A 21371-nucleotide genomic window follows, 5' to 3' on the forward strand; every position below is an offset into this window, starting at 1 on the left:
CAAATAAAACGTTCGACGAGATAAAAATCCATCCTCATTCAAAATCTCGACTACTGAAATGTCGTATCTCGTCAGCAACGTTATTTCTCCCGAGTAAGATGACCATTTATCGTATTGTCTGCGCACATCCGCCATGACTACGTTCGCTGCATAAACATTCACCATCGTCATCCACCTGCACCACAACATTTTAATTCTCATCCAATCATTCATTCACTCCATCGCCGTCACTCCTTCCCGAAAAAAAAAAAAACAAAACAAAACCATGAGCATAAAGTTAGTAGAAAAAGAGTTTGAATTTTTTGCAGATAATTGTTCGAGGATCTAACAATGATCCCTTCTCTAAAAAACTTGTAAAACAAAACTGAGCTGTAAAGTTACAATTAAAAAAGTTCTCCACATTAATCTAGGTAATATCATACTGACATTTGCAATCTATTCTTTTAAATCATAAGGAACTAATATAACTTTTGGCCCAATGGATTCGAGATAATTTAATCATCTTTTAAAAAAATTTGCTAAATTTGGTCTTCTCGCTCTTAGCGCAAATGGGCCTCAAGTCCCACCAGCGCCCGTCGTAGTGGGAGGTGTCGCGACACATGCCCTGAAGGAAGGGGGGGGGGGCAGCTCAGGGCGCTTGCGCAAAAGCCGTAAGCGCGCGTTAACTTCTCAATTCCTCATTTCGTGTGTTCTCCATCCGTTGTCTTTCGCGCTCTTGAAACGCAGTTTCCGCAATTACATTGGTAGCAATTGTGATAAAGTGCTCTATAATGTTGGGGTAATGGTTAATTGCATCTGTGAATGCCACACTTAATGAATGGAGAAACTGAAAAATCACTGACTAGGTGAGATTTTACGATTAAATTTAATGCCAATAATCTCTGCATTTTATTTATTAACGCGTCATTAATTCAACAATAATAATAATAAATTGTGAATACATGTCTTTCCCGTGGTCCCTATCGAGTGAAAAAATCCCCTCCATCCAAAATTTTTTCGAAGATTTTACTATTAATGAAGATGTTTTGAATCTTCAGAATATGCAAATCGTAACCGACTATACGAAAATTCCATTCATTCACACGGTTGCCTTTCTCTTTAAATGGTACCATAGAATCATACACTCGTGTGCATAGATAATTATTACATAGGTTTGTTTTAATGCGACGACTTGATTCTATTAATTTATATTTCGGTAATTAATAACATTGTTCGGCTGTGTTCCATAGCATAAAATAGGGGGTCAAAATCTATATCATATGTTGCGTATTTATGAACTATAATTGAATAGTGCTCTACTCGCCATATTTCCTATTCATTCTTATCATTCAATATTTTAACGCGTCAATAAATACCATATATAATGAATAATCATATACCATAGCGTAGGAATGGAATATATTTCAATTGAAACAAATCCAAAGTTCAATCATCATATAAATCAAAAATATTCTTACTGAATGCTAGAGCATTTATTTAATTTCATCATATGATTTCTTGGTCTTAACCAGGAATCATTTAATTTAAATAAATAATTGTTTAAAAATTAATCTGATTGTAATGAGAAAAAAAATGGTTAGTAAAGCACACAAGGTGGACGATTCTCTTAGAAAGTGCCTGATTTTTATTGGACTAAATGCAACCTTGGATTCTTCCTTCACGCCTTATTCACTATTTCAAACACCGTGTTCACCCAGGAATCAATTGAGATCATTATATAAAAGTAAATAAAGATGGAGTATGACGATGGTATGAATGAAGAAACTTACTAATACGGAGGGAGTGAATTGCGCGAGGCCAGACCGGGACGGGTGAGGGGGGGGGGGGGGGGAGCAGAGAAAGAGGAGGTGGGGTAAAAGAGAAGGTGGTTTGGGCGAGGATTCGCTCCTGACCACGATCCTCGGGGGCCAGCGCGAGGGGCCATGACCACGTTGTGACAAGGTAATCCACACAGACGTCCTCTTTCATCTCTGTCTCTCTCTCTTTCTCTCTCTGTTTTACTTATCCAAAGAAGGGATGGTTGAGATACATAAGCCACACGACCTCATTGATATAATGGAGTAAATATGAGCAAAATCATCAACTTTTTAGGGGATATAGTAAATTTGTAACTCTCTGGTAACTATGCCAATAATTTAATATTTTTCTTTTTATTGATGAATATTTCTCTCTCGGCGATTCTCATATTGGAAAATCATTAAGCGTGCGATGCAAAATTCTCTCAATCGATAATATTTTATGCCTGAGATTTATTAATCATCTGCAACCGGTTATGCATATTATTCTCGTAGTTATAGTGACGACTATCGGAATATCATGCAACATCTTCCCCAATTCCAGATTATTTTTCAAGCATAAAAATCAATTGGCAAATCCCACTATTGGTATATATATTGACGATTAGCCCTGACTGAACGACTAATCGTGAAGAGGAAATACGGAGGTATATTTCTATTACACTAAAATGCTAACGAAAATCGAAAGAAATGCGTGACAGACAAAGACACGACAGGCGAGGTCAACTAGCTGCCTGATATGGTATCCATCCTCCAGCTTTGAGTATCGTTGTATATAACGTCTTGTATACATATACCTTCAGTTACTACCTACGATTAGTATAAACCGGGATTGACTAAATGCAATTTCAAATTATATACGGCTGTATTGAGCGCCAAATTCAAAGGTTTATTATCTTTTTTTCTTTCAAAGTTATTAATACAGCTGGTATAATGGTCTTTTTACTGTGTATTTCAACAAGTGTTTTTTTAACAAATGTATAGAACGACAATTTCAATAAAAAAAGCTAATAAATAGATCAGTTTTTAGATTTGAAAAAAAAATTTACTAGCTAAAATATATATTGGACTAACTAATAAGATGGAAATTCCCAAGATAATGGCCACTCCGTTCTTACTATTCTGTGCATAATAGTGCATTGAGATTATTTTTACATGTGCTGTGAGTCATCCAGCTAAACCACATGGACTTCTATTCCCTGAAATCGATGAAAAGAGTTGGTTGAATTCACAAGTGGCCCAATATACTTGTCCAAGAGCCCAGCTGCATGAATTTTCTTAAATATAATTGCTATAAAAAATATAATTTTCAAATATTATTATCCCCGAAAGTTATTTATACCCGATGAAGGTAAAATAATTAGGTACAATATTACAGGTCCAGGTGACAATTCAGTCACGGCCACTCACATAATATCCAAGATACTTTATGGAACGAGTATTTGCGTTCGAGGTGAACATCAGAGCCATTAATGGGATATTAAATGCTCCAGTTCCTTAAATTTGTGAAACTCAATCTTATGGATGCTAAATTTAGATTTGAAAAACAAAAAAAAACCTTACGTTAGCAATGATTCAATATAACACGAATGATAATGGCCGTAATCATACTCCAGCTATTTATTTGCACTAATTTGTCATTAGTATACCTGTAAGTTTTATATATCTTGACCTGGATGTAACATATCCTTGATATTTTTTAATACTTTTTTGCATTCATAAATGCCTATAGAAAATAACTCATAGAATTAATTGTATGAAAATATGAAAATGCCATTTATTTCGTGTATAAATTTGTTTCTCTTTAAAATATTTTATTTAAAAAACGCAGAGAAAAACAAACCACGAAATTCTATGATTTTTTTATTGTCTTTATCGCGGTTATCTCTCATGTATTTTATCCTTTTTTACATTGGATAGAGTGGTTCCATCAATGCCGTAAAGATGGACTCCAACGTCGGTCTTGACTATATCGTGGACAATCCCGACTATTGCAATAAGCTTGCTTCAGGTAATTTAGAGCATTGAATTGTAAAATATGCAGTTGAATGAACTTTTCACGTTTTCCATACAGCTCTAGATACTGCCTGTACAGCAGTGAAGAAGCAAATAGTGGAATTACTATCAGCCCTGTGTGTGTACAGTCACGATGGTCGACAGCGGGCTATTGAAACCCTTAATATTTACCAGGTAAAATATTCATAGCATGACGACAGAAGAATCTTGATGGAGGAATCCATATCTGTTTCTTCTCCCATTAATTTTTCATTTTATTGCTTCATATTACAGGAAAGAAAGAGAGAGCGCTATCGACTTCGGGCAATCGTTGATGAGCTCCAGAAGGCAAATACCGAGGATTATCAAGCGGCATTACTCGCATTCATCAATTGCCTGATCATCTCAACGCCTGCTGTCAAGGATCGTGTTCGTGTTCGTAACGAATTCATTGGTAATTCATTATATCAATAAAATTGGCTACTATCTATTATTTATTTATGTCGGATAAAAACATCGCATAAATGAATGAAGAGATTGAAACAAATATAGTTAATGGATTTATGATTTTCTTTTTTTTTTTTTTTTCTTATTTTAGGCTTGAAGTTGCTCCCAATTTTAAACGACCTGCGGTAAGTGTGACGACTTACATTAATTCATCAATGACAATGACTCTAATGGTACTGGGAAAAGAATCAGTAGTAAACCCCAGTCAATTTTAATTTTTTCTCCACACGAAAAAAAACTATATATTTTGAAGCATAAATTTGAAGTAAACGTAATATATATATGACGTTTGACATTACGCCTCAACACTTGACTGAAAATCAATGGATAGTCACACCTAGTGATGCAAACGCAAAATTCACTGGCTCGTTATACCATTCGATAAATAGAATCCTCGTACGGCGGTGCATTTCTTTTTCTTTCTCCACATTCTCAGTAAGCATCTAGTTTTCGCGAGGAAAAGAGATCCAGTGATGAAAATTGAGATGAATAAGAGCGAGAAAGAGAGGCACCAAGACTGAAATTAACTCACAAGGCACCTGCATCTCTGTATGCGCACTCTTCCACTGGAACGAGAAGCAGCCGATGTGATTCTCGATTTATCTTCAGTTACTATACTACTTCCTTCGAATACTGAAGCCATTGGTATATCTTCAGTTTTGTCTTGAGTTGCTAGAGGGGCGAATGCACGTGTCTTTTATTCGAAAATTTTTAGTGCCCGGAATACGTACGGAAATTTCATTTCATCTTGTCATTTTTACATTTACAAGATATGATATTGTGTGAGCGTATTTATTGTCATTATTCTATTGGATTTTATTTTACTCATAATTATACTAACGATCTAATGTTTTGAGTAAAAATTCCAAGGATAGATCCGACGAATTTAGCCGTCAATAAAAATTATTTTATGAAGAAAAATAATTATTTATTAATTATAATTTATTTTTCAATAGCATAAAGTGTAGAGAAAAATTAAATTCTCATTTATTCTGTGCACTAAACACTGACCACTGGACTTTTTTTACACAAAACATATCAATATTCCCACTTCAACCACTAGATTATATGTGAAAGAATGGTTAACCAGTGGGATAAATATGATTTTTGTGTCAGTTAATAAGAGAAGGAACTATATATATACTCCGGTCACGCACGCCAGTTAATTTTTAATGTCCTAATAACGGCGTAGAGTCTATATTAAAGCAGGTGGAGGTATACATAACACTTTTGCCGTACAAACTTTAGTTTTTAGTTTATCATTGACTCATCGTGTAGAGTAAAATTTTCACTCATACAAACAAATAGCGTGTTCAATTATCATGTTTAATTGAATGACTTACATTCAATCATATACATATATGTGTACAGCATATCAATAACAATTTCAATAATATCTTATGAACAATAACATAAGAATACTGTAAATCGTAATTGAAAATTAATTTGAATTGCAGAAAGCAGAGGAGTCAATTTCCAGATTTGCGAGTGCAATTGGACGTATTCGATGATCAACGAGAGACCGATGAAGAGCTCACCAATCAAGGACCACCGGGAATTGATTTGTCCTCTCATGTAGATCTGTTCTATGCTATTCTCGGCCAAATTGCAGACACACCCCAAGAAATTCCATTCTTAAGTATTCTTCAACACCTTCTGCGACTTGATCCGAAAGAAGCTGCGAGCGATCTCGCTTGGGATACAGCGGAAACCCTGGTGCACAGAGCTACATTGTTAGAGAGTCGTGACGATGTTACGAAGCTTCTAAGATCTCCTAGTCTTCAGACAAACTTGTGCTGTCACTGTCGTGGGGCAGATCAATCTAGCACCCCACGAAAATCATCAATTCCCACTGGTAATTCTCCACCTTTTCTTCTATCTCCTCCTGCGATAGCAATTCCATCTCCACCAGTACCACCAAATCCCTCGAATTCATTGACACTGCCACCACCTCCACCACCCCCTCTTTTCATTACCAGCAGTAACTCTCATGTACCCATGGAACCACCCCTTCCACCGCCACTACAAATGCCAGCCATCAATCGTATACCCACCCCAGAACCTCCCAATAACATGGGGAAATTATTACCGCAACAAGAAATACCAACGCCCAAAGCGAAAATGAAGACCATCAATTGGAATAAAATTCCCAATCACAAGGTAATTCCTATCGAATTAACTAAAACATTTTGCCACTTAACTCACTGTAATAGTTTTTCCACTTTGTTCATTTTAAACAGGTCGTTGGCAAAAAAAACATCTGGTCTTTAGTAGCTAACGAGCATCAAAATTCGCCGATGGCGGATTTAGACTGGGCCGAAATGGAGGGGCTCTTTTGTCAACAAGTACCACCGATAATTCCTCAATCCATAACTGTGTCTTCGAGTTACGGAAGTGATGCAGAACGACGACGACGCGAGCCAGCTGAAATTGTCTTACTAGATGGAAAGAGAAGTCTGAATGTTAATATCTTCTTAAAACAATTCAGGAGCTCGAACGAAGATATTATACAGCTTATCAAGGAAGGTGGACACGATGACATTGGTGCAGAGAAACTACGGGGCCTCTTGAAGATATTACCTGAGATCGATGAATTGGAGATGCTTAAATGCTTCGATGGTGAGAAATCGAAACTCGGTAATGCTGAAAAATTTTTCTTGCAACTTATACAAGTCCCAAATTACAAGCTCCGTATTGAGTGCATGCTATTGAAAGAGGAATTCGCTGCTAATATGAGTTACCTAGAGCCCAGCATAAACTCGATGATTCTTGCTGGAGAGGACCTGATGATAAATAAGCCCCTTCAAGAAATGCTATACATGGTTCTCGTAGCCGGCAATTTTCTCAACTCCGGTGGCTATGCTGGCAACGCCGCTGGTGTTAAATTGTCATCTCTTCAAAAATTGACGGAAATCCGAGCGAACAAACCGGGTATGAATCTCATCCATTATGTGGCACTTCAAGTAGAGAGAAAGCGAAAGGACTTGCTCCATTTTACCAAAAATATGAGTGCTCTAGAAGCTGCTGCCAAGACGACAATCGAACAATTGATGAATGAATTTAATACATTAGATACTAAGATTAAGAAGATTAAAACGCAGATTCAACTTCCATCAACTGAATCTGATATTCAGGAACAAATGGCGCAATTTTTACTGGTTGCCGAGCAGGGAATGTCCCAGCTCAAACGTGACATGGAAGAACTTGAGACAGTGAGGCATAGCCTGGCTGAGTTTTTCTGTGAGGATGCCAATTCCTTCAAAATTGAGGAATGCTATAGGATATTTTATCAATTCTGTCAAAAATTCAATCAGGCGGTTACGGAAAACGAGAGGAGAAAAATTCAGGAGGAGCAGATAAATGCCCGACGAAAACAGCGCGAGGAGCAATTGCTTGCTAAAAAGCGTCTCTTGAGTAATCAGATGGATATTCCAGGCTCAGAATCCGAGTGTAACCTTATGGACTATGGAATTTTAGACATACAGTCTGGTTTTGTACGTCAATCCTATGGTCGAAGTGATACAAAAATCAAGAGGCTTCAGAACGGAGGGGTCACCTCAGATGAAGACATCTCGATAACAGGATCACCGAATATAAGGCGACGTCTTGGATCTTGTTCTGGTGGGGCTGATCAACAAATTACCAAAGAGGATACCTATTCCCCCGATATAACGCCCAATGGAACACTGCGGAGGAGGCGGAGTCGAGTACCTTGCGAAGATGATGATGGAAATTTGATGGACTTTTTGAGGAGTAGCGGTGGACAGGAGAGCACCAGAGAGAGAAAGTCCTGGGGCAGTTTGGACAGGTCCTGGGCGAGGAGAGCGAGGGGACAGCCTCGTCGTGGGGATTTGTTGAATGCTGATTTTTCAGCTGATCGGGAACGTCCGAGCTCACCTTCACCTCTTGCTGAGACCAAAACTTTTCTGCAGGGAGATGAGGACGCTAAACCAACGGGGTACCGTCAAAATTTTAATAAAAAAAAAACGCTGGATTCATCAATTTTTTTCACAGCTTAAAATTCACTAATTGCAGGCGAGTATGGAGACAGAAAATTGAAGCATGGTTATCAGAAAATGAGAAAGAGGAGCGAGCCGGTGAAGAACTGCAGAGAAAGGCGCGTCAGTTACAAGCCAATCGTAGATCCTTGGAAGACCCTGGTATGAGGATGAAAATTTTGGTGGATTTATTTATTTATTTATTTATTTATTTATTTATTTTTTCTTTCATTCTTTATAAACACCTATTGAAATATCCTTGGATTTTGAAATTTATATACTTTTTAGACAATGAAAGTAAGATAAATGCCCTATTAGATGATCGAACGCCGTCAAGATACGCCGAGATATATGACTGGCGTCCATCAGTCGAGAAAACGGACGTGATGAGAACAATGGAGGCAATCGAAGAGGCGCAACCTCATCCCCCTCATACAAATAAAATCTGGAGAAAATCATCCCTGGATATTTCCAACCCTGAGGAAAGTGACCCACGATACTCTCGACGGCTGCGACCCAGGCTACTGGCTAATGACAATGTTCTCGGCCAGAGTACCCTGCAAGCCATACGAGAGGAAGAGCGCAAGAAAAACAAGTCCATGGACGTTGCATCTGCTGATGACAATAATATTCTGACGATATACCTTCGACACTCGAGTCTCGGTAACTCTATGAGAAGATTATCGAAAAGCTCCAATAAGAGTGATAGAATAATCGATAAAAACGACATAGACTCTGATAATATTGAAACTCCACCGGTTACGAGAAGAGTATTCAGTCCGCCCAGGGAAGTTAAACCTATCGAAAAAGAAGCATGCAAACGGGAGAGGTGCAGTAGTTCACAAGGAAGGGGGGAGATTAAGTCTCTTACCGCCAAGGCATTTGTCAATCCTAATAATGATCTTGGAAGTGGTGAGTACATAGGAAAACAAATGGGGAATCTCTCTTGCATGTCACATTGTATTATTATTTATTATTATACAATAAAATAAATTAATATAATATCAGTATGGATCTTTTTAGGTAATTTTGATAGATATTCAGCAGCTAGGAAGACTCGCAGATACAAAAAAACCCAGGAAAGTCCGTTGGACAAGGAGAATCCACCGAAGCAAGAACCACACAGCGAGAATTTTGAGGATAATTCCTCTCGGCCGAGCAGTCTATCTCTGATAATTGACCATTCTCCTCCTGACGAGGACGTGATGCTGAGAGTTTGGCAGGATAAATTGAAACGTCGACACGTCTCTACGTCTCATACTGTCCCCGAGCCATCCCCCACAGATCCATCCAAGGCTGATGACTTGGGAAAATCAAGGAAAACAAAGTCCCGGGTTCCAATTACGCAACCGGCGCCAGTCGTCGCGGTGACAAATACAGTATTGAGTCCAGTGATGCAGGAGTCTAAGCCAAGGGAGATGACACCTGTGTGGCCGGAGCGAGCGGTATCCTGTAGAGAGAGGCACCGAAGCATGATAGACCCGAGTCAAGTGAGAGAATCCATGAGACTAACTAGTAATCCGCCCAGTCAAGTGAATCAATTAAACAGGCCAATAGACCGTGAAAGTGATTCAGTGCCAATTGTCTATATTTCCTCGGGTGGAACCAAGTGTGGGGTAGAAAGACAACTCGAGGACATCAACCAACCAGCGATTTTCGAGGAAAAGAGTTGTCAGTCCTTGTCTATTGAGGAAAAAAACTCCGGGGATAAATCTTGTTCGAAACAGACCTCTCCTCTGTTCAGAAATCGATTTATTCCGGATATTAATATGACTTCAATATCTCCATTGATTGGCAAATCCAAGGATCTGGAGCTCAATGATGAAGGGTTCGAAGAGACCCAGAGTCTAGTATGTGATATTTATTTCCAGATTTTCGTTTTTAAAATAAAATAATAATCGACATAATTAAATTCATTTGATAATGACGATGAAAATAGAAGAAAAACCGATAATAGGAATAGTAGGAATTAGTATAACATCCTTTAATATAACATTAAAAATTCTGACGATAAATTTTTATCACACTATACTGTTCCTCTTCGAAACCAAACGTTTACGTGAATTAAGCATTATTTCAACGTGTTGTAGGTATCAGAAACATTGAGTCAGGAAACATCGTCAGGAAATTATGAGACAGATATTCACGATTCTCCGAGTTGTTCACCCGCAGAAATGCACTACAATAAAGAGACTCTGTCCGACACCAAGAGAATCGTCGGAAAAGATGAAATAGCACGACTCAGAGGATTTCGTCTCCATTCGGGATCTTTGAGGTCTACAAATGACAAGATGAGTTATCTTCCGAAGAAGGAGAAGCTAATTCATGAAGCTAAGGTAGAATCTTCAAAAAAAGGTGCACACTTGGTTCGGAGTGAGGTCGAAAGATCTGGCTCGCGGAGCAGTTTGATGAGTTCGAGGAGTTCGTTGAACAGCGCTACTTCTGTCAATACTGTTCGTAAATTACCCAATCACTCGCCATTGAGGAGCTATACTTCAGCCATATGTACGATGACCAGTGATCTACGTAAAGGTGCTACTACATTATCTCCTAATAAAGTGAATGATAAACGAAGGGCCACACCAAAGTTGACGGTAACGAGAATCCCGGCGAGTCGGAGCAGCAGCAGTGGGAGTAGTGTTGGACCGGTTGTTAGAAATATCCGGAAACAAAAATTCGTAAGTTAATTATCCATGAGTTGGTTACAAAATAATAACCATTGATTATATTCCCAGGGAATTAATGATAGCACAAAGTTGATGACTGCGAAACCAAAACCAACGATATCAACGAGAAGTGACAGTAACAATAGCATTGGCGCACCTCCGATAATGCAGAATCATGTTCCAAGTTCAAGAGTCTCGACGACAACTTTAAATAGAACCAAAATTACTCAACCTCGTAATCATAGCTTCATGAGGCCAACAGCAGCCAGTGTTAACAAAGGCTCGATACCTAATTTAGCAAAGAGCATTAAGAATTTAAGCAACTGATAAAACTGTAAGAGATAGTGTATTTAAATGTATTATTACATCGTAAAGTCTATCGAGTGCTTAATGAAATTATATTTCTCAGAGATTACGATCATCCCAATTCAAAACTCTTCGCATAATCAGCTACCAAAGTTGTACAATAAAACCCATAAAGAAGTACGCATGAATACGCCGGGTTTTCTTTCAAATCTTATAGTATTGAAGATTTTTTTATACATAATGACGGTTCCGTTGATTAGAATTAAAACGGTTCTATGTGTTTTTCTGTTCCTCTCGGTGCTATGGACGATTCCAAATTGGCTTATGTCATGTTCAAACTACCATTTTGTATTGATCTTTATTTCTTACCTTTTAGTCTTCAATGATGGCATTAGTATAATTAATTAATTATCAAAAGTGAATGATAAATTTTCGCAGAGTTTACGGTTACCTTATAATTGATAAACAAATTTTATCGTGACTGATTGTAACGTTTGCATTGATTTCAATTAATAAACAAATTTCATAAAATAAAAAAAAAATTATCTTCTGATTATTTTTTAATTTGTAGTCCCTAACTAAAATCCTGGCCTAAACTAGCCATTTGCTAGTAGACTTTTTCCCATAAAATGATGTCGAGTCACGAATAAATTTTTATTTAACAGATACTCCCAGGTAACCAAAAGAGCATCGTGAAATCATTGACTATTAATATCGTGGTATATATTTTCACCTTATAATGATATTAGGACATGTTTCAGCAACTAGAATGTCTGTACTATAAATTTTCTATTCAAAACAAGACTGTTGATTGATAGAAGATCAAAACTTTGCAATTGATTTTTAAATTATTGTTAAAATTTTTTTGAAATTATACTTATTATTTGAGGATTCAATATGAATGATTGAAAAAAAAAACTCAATTTAAGTAAAAATTGTATATTTATTTATTTACAGGTCAAGATGGAATGATTAAACAATTCTGATGTATTATTAGAATGAGGAAAAAAATATTAAATTAATTACAACACTTGTAAAAAAATATAGCAATAAATATGTTCAATTACGCTTACGAGTACTGAAATAAAATCTAAATAAAACAGTAGATGTACTATAAACACTTAAAATAATCAGGGACAGAAGGTGAGAGATGTATAAATTACTGGGAAATAATAAGAAAACAAAATTACTCGAGATTTATGATCAATGGCTTATTAAATTGAGTCTTGACGATCACGAAAAGTAATTGATACTGGACCTTTGGGAGCTAGAATGAATTCAAATTGCAGGGAAAGTTCCTCTTCACTGGTGATTTCAAACTCCTGAACTACTTTTGCAATAATGAGGTATAGGGCCTGCTCTACAAATCGCTTCCCTGGACATATTCTACGACCAACGCCGAATGGTGCCACAAGTACTGGCGAATGTGGTTCAGTGTGTTCCAACCACCTCTCGGGTATCCATGCATCAGCATTTTTAAAATTACTTTCTTTTAATCCTGCTATCCATGTATGTAAAAGAACTACAGTCCCAGCATTTAGATGATAACCAGAAAGCTCAATAGATTCATCGAGGATGCGCGCGATACATGGAGTAGTCGGCATTACTCGAAAGCCCTCCTGCACACACGCCCTAAGATATTTTGCATTTCGTAGATCCTGAACTTCAATATTAGAATTTCGTGGAGCTAAGGTTTCAACTTCCTCGTGAAGAATTTTCTGAACCCTAAGATTACTTCCGATCAGATGAAACATAAATACCAATGTGTTACCCAACGTGTGAATGCCGGCAGCTATAAAATCTATAATTGCGGCCTTCTTGTCCCTCATATCCAAATTCTTCTCCCTTAGAATTGATTTGAATACAGCCTCCACTGGCTCATCCTTGGCATCATTCATCTGTTCGCATATTGTCGTGTCTAGGAGTTCAGACACAATATTATAAATTTCGTCCTCGCTCTGAATAAGTTCTCTGTAAGCGGTTGTCCGCATAACTTTCCACAGTGGAAGTCCATAGAATGCATCTCTCGACGCTGTGAAATGAACTCTGACAGCCTTCGCGAGTCTCGTCGTTATGTTACCCGACGTTGACTTCAGGAAGCCGAGATGACGACCCAGAATCAAGGTGCAAGTACTCTCCAATCCCATCCTGTAAGCCAATTCTTCGAAACCTTGGATTTTATCATTTACTCGTTTTAGACGAATGAGACTAATGAATTCGTCTGCAACTCGATTAAGAGCAGGGAAAAACCCGGACACTGTACTAGCTCCCATCAACTCGGGAGTAAGGGCTGAGCGAAGTTTGTGCCAAGTTTCACCTTGTCTGAATCGTACAAACAAAAAAATGACAATTTATTTCTTCATCCAACATAGATATTGTTCAATTCTATAAATCGCTCTTAAGTAAAATCCCTTGAGTTAATTATTTATTATTCGATATTTCATATTAGGAACTAATTTTATTGTCTTCTACATCCACAGATTTTTATAAATATTTGAATACTCACTCATTAACCAGACCAAGATTAGTATAACGGTCGCGTCGCAATTGGCGATAGCTGGATATGATCTCTTGCGGTGGTCTCAGTGGATACCGCGACGCACGTTTCATCACTGCCTCGATGTCCCCCCGAGAGAAGAGTGATATCACTGGATAATTCCACACAGCTTCCTCCTTGCATAGACCGCCGTATTGCAGATTCAGATCTGTTCGCAAATTACGAATTAGCTAGCGGGTGTGCTAGTTATATTGTATGGCTTTAATACCAAGAATGTCCCGATAAAGGCCATTTGCGCCCCCCCCCCCTAGGATTGCTTTAATGGATACGATGGAAAATTCACCGAATTATTCACATTGAAAAAATTGCTCACCTTTGTATGCATCGTGAATCTTATCCAATCGGTAATTTCCGAACAGGGAGAATATCCATCTTGTCCCGAGGAATGGTAATACCACAGGACCAGGTACATTTTGTACACTTAGCGGTTTATTTTTGATTTTTTCACCTTTTTTCGCTGAAAAAAAAAACATGAAACATGATCGTATTTTTACATTAATCAAAAATATTATAGATTTCTTCTGACTCATGTGTAATTCGCATATAGTCCACGGTTTTATGATCATGCACAGATAATAATCAAATTTTATCGTGCGGGTAAAGGAATCAAAGCATACATAGAGCGACATTCTATAGGAATTTTATAAAAAATATTTAAATTGTTAATAATATTTATCTCAATAGTTTCCTATGAAAAAGTGAAATTCCATTGACATTTTTGCAAAGTTCTTTCATTTAAAATTAATAAAGAACAAGCGCAATCAGTAATTTTCGAGAAATAATAATTAATATTATCATTCAATGAATTACCTGAATTTACTAAACATTAGTGAATGCCGCAATGCACTCGTTGACGGAATTTTAAATACCCGATCAAGGTTGTATCACCGAGATTTCTCCTAATGGCTGAGAAAAATTTTTATACCAGCATAATTTTGATTATTCGTCGGCTCCCCACGACTAAGAAAAAAAATGGATGAATTGTCACTCATTAAAGCGAAATCAAGGATGTATGATCGTTAATTTTCCCCGTAATCATTATATCCCGAAAAGGCTGGGAGTTTCATGAAATCCAATGCATGTTCTTAAATTTGAGCAGTGAGTATAAAAAATGTTGATGGTAAAAAAAATCTTGTACCTGCGCAGCCCCTAAATTTTCATACTAATTACCTGTCACATTGCGAGTGAATTTCGATTCTATTTAAATAAGACGATAACAGGTCAGTAACCGTTATGTCGGAACCGGATTGTGAGAATTTGTAATGCCCAACCAGTAATTTTTTTTTCTCTCTCTCTCTCTCTCTCCTTTCTTTCTGTATTCACAGTGAAATGGAAAATTTGGTTTGATAACGGGAGGTAATGTTTGTTCAACTCAAACATTAAGTGTAGGATTCACTAGACCATAAAAATAATTGAGACCTTGAATGCAAGAACTGAGTCGTGAAATGGGAAAAGAATTTGCGGTAGTTTGACAGTGTTTTTTCTTACTCCCATGATTATTTTTAAATGACAAGAATTTTTCATCCCCTCTTCCTCATTTGTAATATTTTATAATATTATAAATCACGTATTTGTAGTATATAGTATTAAAAACTATTATTAAATATTTTTAGGTAGTCTCTCATAATAAATAGAGACATGCTAAAAAAATGCCGGCGAAAGAAAACAATTCCTTGACAAAAGTATTTTATTCTCAGTAAAAATCCAAGGGATAGGCTAAATGAATGCACTCACTATCAGAATTATGAGACGTCGCAGGCCAAAACCACCACGGGGGCCTGTAGCTCGTTGCCAAGGCGACAATTGCACAAATTGTCACACATATTAGCTCGAACCACGCACCTGATAACATCATATCGGTCACCTCTCGCTCAATCTTGCAGGCTAAAAGGAAAAATAAAAGAAATCTTTATTCAATCTTAAACATTGGGTAACGAAAGATAAATATCTGCATAAATACTTAAATTATGTTAAATTCATGTGTCGATTCCGTAATTAAAATAATACTCAAGCATTCATCAATTGAGGGATGGCGTTTACTCTGGCAATGAATTGCCAGTAGTAAAGTGCTGATTATCGTTGACCAAGAGATACACTACAGGAAGGGGAAGACTTTCTTTTATTTCAATTATCAATGCATGATTAATTGCACAGACTAAAATAAACTCACTGAGTCCTCAACAGAGCGTCCGCTCGTATTGCTACTTAGCTGGATAGAATTACCAGTTGGAACTGCTCGATAAATTAAATGGATTCGCTTGTAATCCTCGTCAAATAGCCTCTCACAAATTATACACTAACACTAGGCCAATATCATATATCACCATTTAGCCATCATCTACATTGAGATGTTTCTTCTCAATCATTCGGTAATATAATACGACAATATTATGTTAATAAGCATAACAATAACAAGTTAAGCAAAGCTCCTCTCCTACGTTTTCATATTAGACATTCGAGAAGATCCATTCATTATTAATCCATCAAGAGAACAACTCTCTGCTTGTAAGACAACTAACTGGATTATGATAACTGAGAAACAACATAATGAAAAATAAATTTTGCTCCGTACTTGATAAGAAAACTAACCAGGATATGATTCATCTTATCAAATATTTACATGATAATGAATAATGGATATAGCTCTAGTATTGATTATAAAGATGAACAAAATTCGTTCCTTTTCCTTGAGTATTAATAGGGCAATGACATTTTAATAAGAATCTCAATAGAGGAAAATATTCATGCTTAATTTTCTTCTGGAATATTCGGTTCTTTGATAATAATCCATCTCGTACTTCTTATGTAGGCCACATAAACAGTTCTATTATTATTGACTACAATGGAGCATTATTAGGATTTTTACAACTTTTCATATGTTTATTTCGACATATGGAGTACAATGGTTGACGCAAACAGCACAGTAAGCAATGGACTTATAGACAATTTCATACAATAAAATATCATTGGGAAATTAATTGGTATATGTTGAGATATTTTCATATAAAAATATGACGTCATTTTGACGAAGATTCGTTCATAACCGATTTACATTTCGTCGCAACAGAATAATGGGGGATTAGGAAGAAAACGCCTAAAAGAAATACGAATCATATCGCCTCAATTTATTGATGGGAATAATCGTCATTTCTATGTGTATATTTGAAGAAATCCCAGCAAATGGAATCTTCATCAGCTTCACCTGTACTGATTTTAATCCGTTGCTCCTCTTAATTTACGGAGTATTTACAGACCTCAGCATATTTGCTATCTCATGCGGTGTACGGTTGTAATCATCATCATTAGATAAAACAACCCATGCGTCATATCAGGACAATTATAAGGTAGAGATTATGGTGTAATTATTTTCTCTCTAATTGGATTGATAAACACATTTAAGGATTATGTTAATAAATAAGAGAATATAATCATGTATTGCATCATGAGGATGACCTCACTCAAGTGAAATTCAGGATTCAGTGATAAGAATGCAATAGTCGTGATAATTTCAACTACTCTTCAATCACGAATTGAATAAATGAATTTTACGTTTTTACTTCAGAATTTTCAGAACAAGTTGGTAGGATTTCTGTGAACTGAATGGTTTATTAAAAGTGAATGTTTTTTATCATAAACTAGGGGTCTCCTTTTCCATTTTGCTTTAATTCCTCATATCCTTGACTTTTTTTTCATTATATTTTTATTCAATCAATAAAAAGTATTCACACTGTTTAGATATATAAACAATAATCTAACAAGTTAATGTGCAGCATTGTGATTTTTTAAATGTATTAGATATTTAATTAAGAGCAGCATTAGATGTGAGCAGAGCTTAGTAAGAAAGAAAAAAAAACACTTCGATGCCATAAACAGTTTTACACTGATATCTCCACATTTTTCTCTCACGCTTCCCATCAACGATGCAATCTTCTCATCAGCCTTTCGAGCTACTTCATTTAAAATTTCTTTGAACAAAAGCCCGATAAGTGATAAGTGATAACCGGAAGTTGCACAGTGAGGCAAAATGAACACGACTAGGAAACGAAAAATCTCTTTTCCATTTGGTTTCCGCTGCATGCCACTTCCCCAGCGCAATTAACCATCGTTGAATTCGAATGGTTTCGCCGTTATCAAGCCACCGTGACCGGTCTATCGGTCTGGAATGGAGAAATTTATGATCTCCACAAACCACTCGAGACCATAAATATTCCATGGGGAAAAACAGTTGAGTATTAATTGATGAAAAAGTCAAGTCCTTTGAGAAACAAGAAAATGTTGGAAGATTTTTTTTTTGTCATTTCAAAATTATCAAACAAGCTATAAAAATTACAAGACAATTAGCAGCAGTTGTCTAAAAAATATAATACAAAGAATATACTAAAAACATGAATGAAATCTCTTTCTCACCACAAAACAAGCTCCACCACGAAACAAGCGCTGTATTAAATTAAAATGTGAGATGTGAGTACCGAATAACGACTTAAAAATATTCCCAATCCAAGTAATTAACTGAAGAATAACATAAACAAGAGTCAAAATTCACAATGAGAATCTCCGTAAACGTAAACGGTAAATGAGAGTGACTCACACCCAATCGTTCGCGCCGAGTCGCACACAAGCAACAATACGATGTTCGCAATCAAATGTAATCAGTCGAATATAAGCAACGTGTCTCGTCACGGGTCAGTCAAGGAAGATGAGGATAGAGGAGCCATCAATAACCCCATATATACCTTTTCGATATGCTCCCACTGGATTGAGTCCAGTCCCGATGATAATAATATCACTCGCGATAATAAATATAGACAAACAGAATTAATTTATTTCACTCGTCATTATCACTCATTACCATTGATTACGAATTATTACACACATGAGGGGAACGCAAAATTTTCTTCCCCGTTGGCGTGAAAATATTAATTGACAGATTATCAGAACAAGACTATAGGTAAATTAAATGAACACGAGGCGAGCTGTTGGCTGGGCACGTGGGGGATTTTTAATGATTATTACGATGTACTTTTGTGCAGAGCAACTGCCCTATGAAGCAGACGCTACCGTACTGTCTCGAAATGTATCGTCAGGACACGTTATATTTTCGAAAAATCGTCGACTCTGGCGGGAGGGGCATGTGGGAGGAAAGAAAGTCTGAGGGAACAAACCCCCACGTCGTCATAATACTGGAGGGGGAAGGGATGATGGGGTACGGCGAGGAGGAAGGAGAGGAGGGCAGCGAGGAGGAATACAGATTCACTTGGTATTCTTCTTTTGATGGGGCTTTCTCGTCAGTACTGGGAGAGACTCCTCAGTGATATGCTTTATGCGTATTTACATACCATTCTGATTGATAAAGTTATCAATTGATTAATTCGAGGTTTCACCATTCATTTCGCTCAATTTGATTCACCTTTTATTGACTTTTTCATCTTTCGCGTTAATTTTTAGTTTTTTTTTTTTTTGGACTTTGCCCCGATATTGCTTCGTCTATGATTTCCTCTCCTCTCTCCCTTTTCATACTGATTTGCTATTTGTGAGAGAGTGCTATTCAGACAGAAGATATATATTCATAAAACTGCTTGTTTTTTTTTTTTTACATATTACCAATTTACACGTAATTTCATTGCCATTCCCTGAAATTCTACCAATTTCTTATTCTCGATGCGCATTTCCACCTGATTCTCGAAGATAAAATTATCAATTGATTGATTGGAATTTTGCGATTGGTTCCATTTGAATCACCCAATACATCATCGTCATCATCATCATTAATATTATTATTGAATGTTTTACTGTGACTTTTTCATCTTTTTTGGTTTTCATTTTATATGTGTGTTAGGAGGACAATTGCATAGATTTTGTCTACTACATAAAAGATACCATGTCTCATCCTTATGGAATTAATGAGAGCCTTGAGGATCAACAGTTTGTCCATTTTTTTTACCTCAAACTATTCTGAACTTGTAGAAAAAAAGATCCCGAATAATCTCCGCGGTATACGCACCCTACGCTAATATTCAACGACGGTCATTCACCTTTCCGGAAGGAATGCCTAAAATCTCAGGTGAAAAAACATAACAGGTAAACGAAGAGAATCTTTTCATGTACAGATATGAGGAACTCATGGCACTGCGTGACTCCTATCCTAGTGAAATAACAACGATAGAACGAATCAAACATCCAGAGGAGGGGAAGGAGACGAGGAAGAAATATTAAAATCGATAAAGAATAATCCGAGAAGATGAAGAAGATGAAGAAGATGAAGCGTGAAATACTCTCGTAAAGAAATTCTTTGGATGGGAGTGGGAAAAAAGGAATACCTGGGAAACGTTGAAGGGTGAAAGAATGGGTGGAGATTGGAGAAGAGGAAGATGAATAAAACGATGAAGTATGTGGTTATGTCACAAGTGCAGTCAAGCGAGAGGATCGTCCGGCACCTCCACTTACATTCATTATTTTTATTTTCACTGAAGACAGCATGAGAAAGCGCCGAAGAAATGTATGAAAGAAAATAAAAAGATACACGATTAACCATTTGATGAGATAAGAAAACGCGAATGCATAAACAAATCATCTTGATGAATGTTGATTTCAATTTGGGAATTTTTATGAATACGGTGATAATAATGGAGATAAATGTAGGAGTCGATAAATTAAAGTGGTCAAGTTGTCGGAGCAAGAGAGTGAGGTGTAAAACGATGGAAGGATGGAGAGAGGAAGAGTATTACACGCAAGGCATTTAAAAAGGCCGGGTAAGCAGTTATGTTCGTACGGAATTCAGGTCGGCCAAGCACATTATTCATTATTAGGTCTGATGTTTATTTACCTGTTTCGTATAATTTTTTTTAATCGGAGATGCGAAAGATGGTTTCTTTTGCTGAGGCTGTACAACTGTAGTTGGAGATTTTTTGAACAGAATGATCTAATTAACAACCCCGGGGGACTGAACTCGGGCACAGATTTCATTAGGATATTTTCTCAAGTCCATTGATCTTCATGAAAAACCATCTCATAAAGTATGATATCTCTCATATGTGTATCAAATTTAACGGTAGACTGGTCGTTATTGCTATTGCTATACACTGTTGGAAACCAAAAATTTTACCATAATATTGTTTTTATTTTTTTACCAAATTTTCTCTTAAAAGTACCATTAGAATTTCAAAGTAAATTTTAATGGATTAATTTCCGGATGAAAAAATATTCATCCAGAATTCACATTCAGTATCCATGACAAATGATATCATGAAAAATGCCCCCTCCCCCTAACTCAAGATTAAAATACGTTTTCAATATTGTTGAAAACCATTCAATCATCACGTTATTAAATTGAAAGTCATGATTTAATGGTAGTTGTCATGAGAAAGGAAATGAGGGATCACATACCTAGGAGAGATTTTTCTCGGGGTAAGGCTAAAGGCTACGATAGCATGGAGGAAAATGGTGCTGAATTTATGTGACACTGGAAACAGGCAGTGCTTTTACAATTAGAATATCAGTTCTCGGTATTTCACAGAGGAGAACGTCACTTGTTGGTATTTTAGACAGG

At 36.8% G+C, this 21371-nt stretch overlaps 2 protein-coding genes across 4 annotated transcripts; one reads left to right on the forward strand and one right to left on the reverse strand.

Moving 5' to 3' along the window:
- Positions 1-659: 659 nt before the first annotated feature.
- Form3 (formin 3) lies at positions 660-11810 on the forward strand. Of its 3 annotated transcripts, none has more exons than XM_064135006.1 (12): positions 660-845; positions 3717-3807; positions 3871-3986; positions 4086-4245; positions 4390-4423; positions 5756-6458; positions 6539-8256; positions 8334-8458; positions 8615-9208; positions 9320-10146; positions 10387-10974; positions 11032-11810. In XM_064135006.1, exons 2-12 carry the CDS (start codon positions 3741-3743, stop codon positions 11287-11289), a joined length of 5190 nt encoding a protein of 1729 aa, XP_063991076.1. In that variant the 5' UTR covers positions 660-845; positions 3717-3740; the 3' UTR covers positions 11290-11810. The 3 variants fall into 3 exon arrangements, with proteins under 3 accessions (XP_063991076.1, XP_063991075.1, XP_063991077.1); XM_064135005.1 differs by having other exon boundaries at positions 661-845; positions 8585-9208; XM_064135007.1 differs by lacking the exons at positions 660-845; positions 3717-3807; positions 3871-3986; positions 4086-4245; positions 4390-4423 and adding an exon at positions 4517-5080 and having other exon boundaries at positions 8585-9208.
- Positions 11811-12191: 381 nt separating this feature from the next.
- Positions 12192-18436, reverse strand: LOC135169742 (ecdysone 20-monooxygenase). Its single transcript, XM_064135009.1, is given in 7 exon segments — positions 12192-13044; positions 13046-13148; positions 13151-13590; positions 13775-13973; positions 14139-14282; positions 15560-15709; positions 18414-18436. Coding segments are annotated over 6 exon segments (1569 nt in total). The 5' UTR covers positions 15681-15709; positions 18414-18436; the 3' UTR covers positions 12192-12482.
- Positions 18437-21371: the final 2935 nt, after the last annotated feature.

Source organism: Diachasmimorpha longicaudata, chromosome 15 (assembly GCF_034640455.1).
Source record: "Diachasmimorpha longicaudata isolate KC_UGA_2023 chromosome 15, iyDiaLong2, whole genome shotgun sequence".
Classification (NCBI taxonomy): domain Eukaryota; kingdom Metazoa; phylum Arthropoda; class Insecta; order Hymenoptera; family Braconidae; genus Diachasmimorpha; species Diachasmimorpha longicaudata.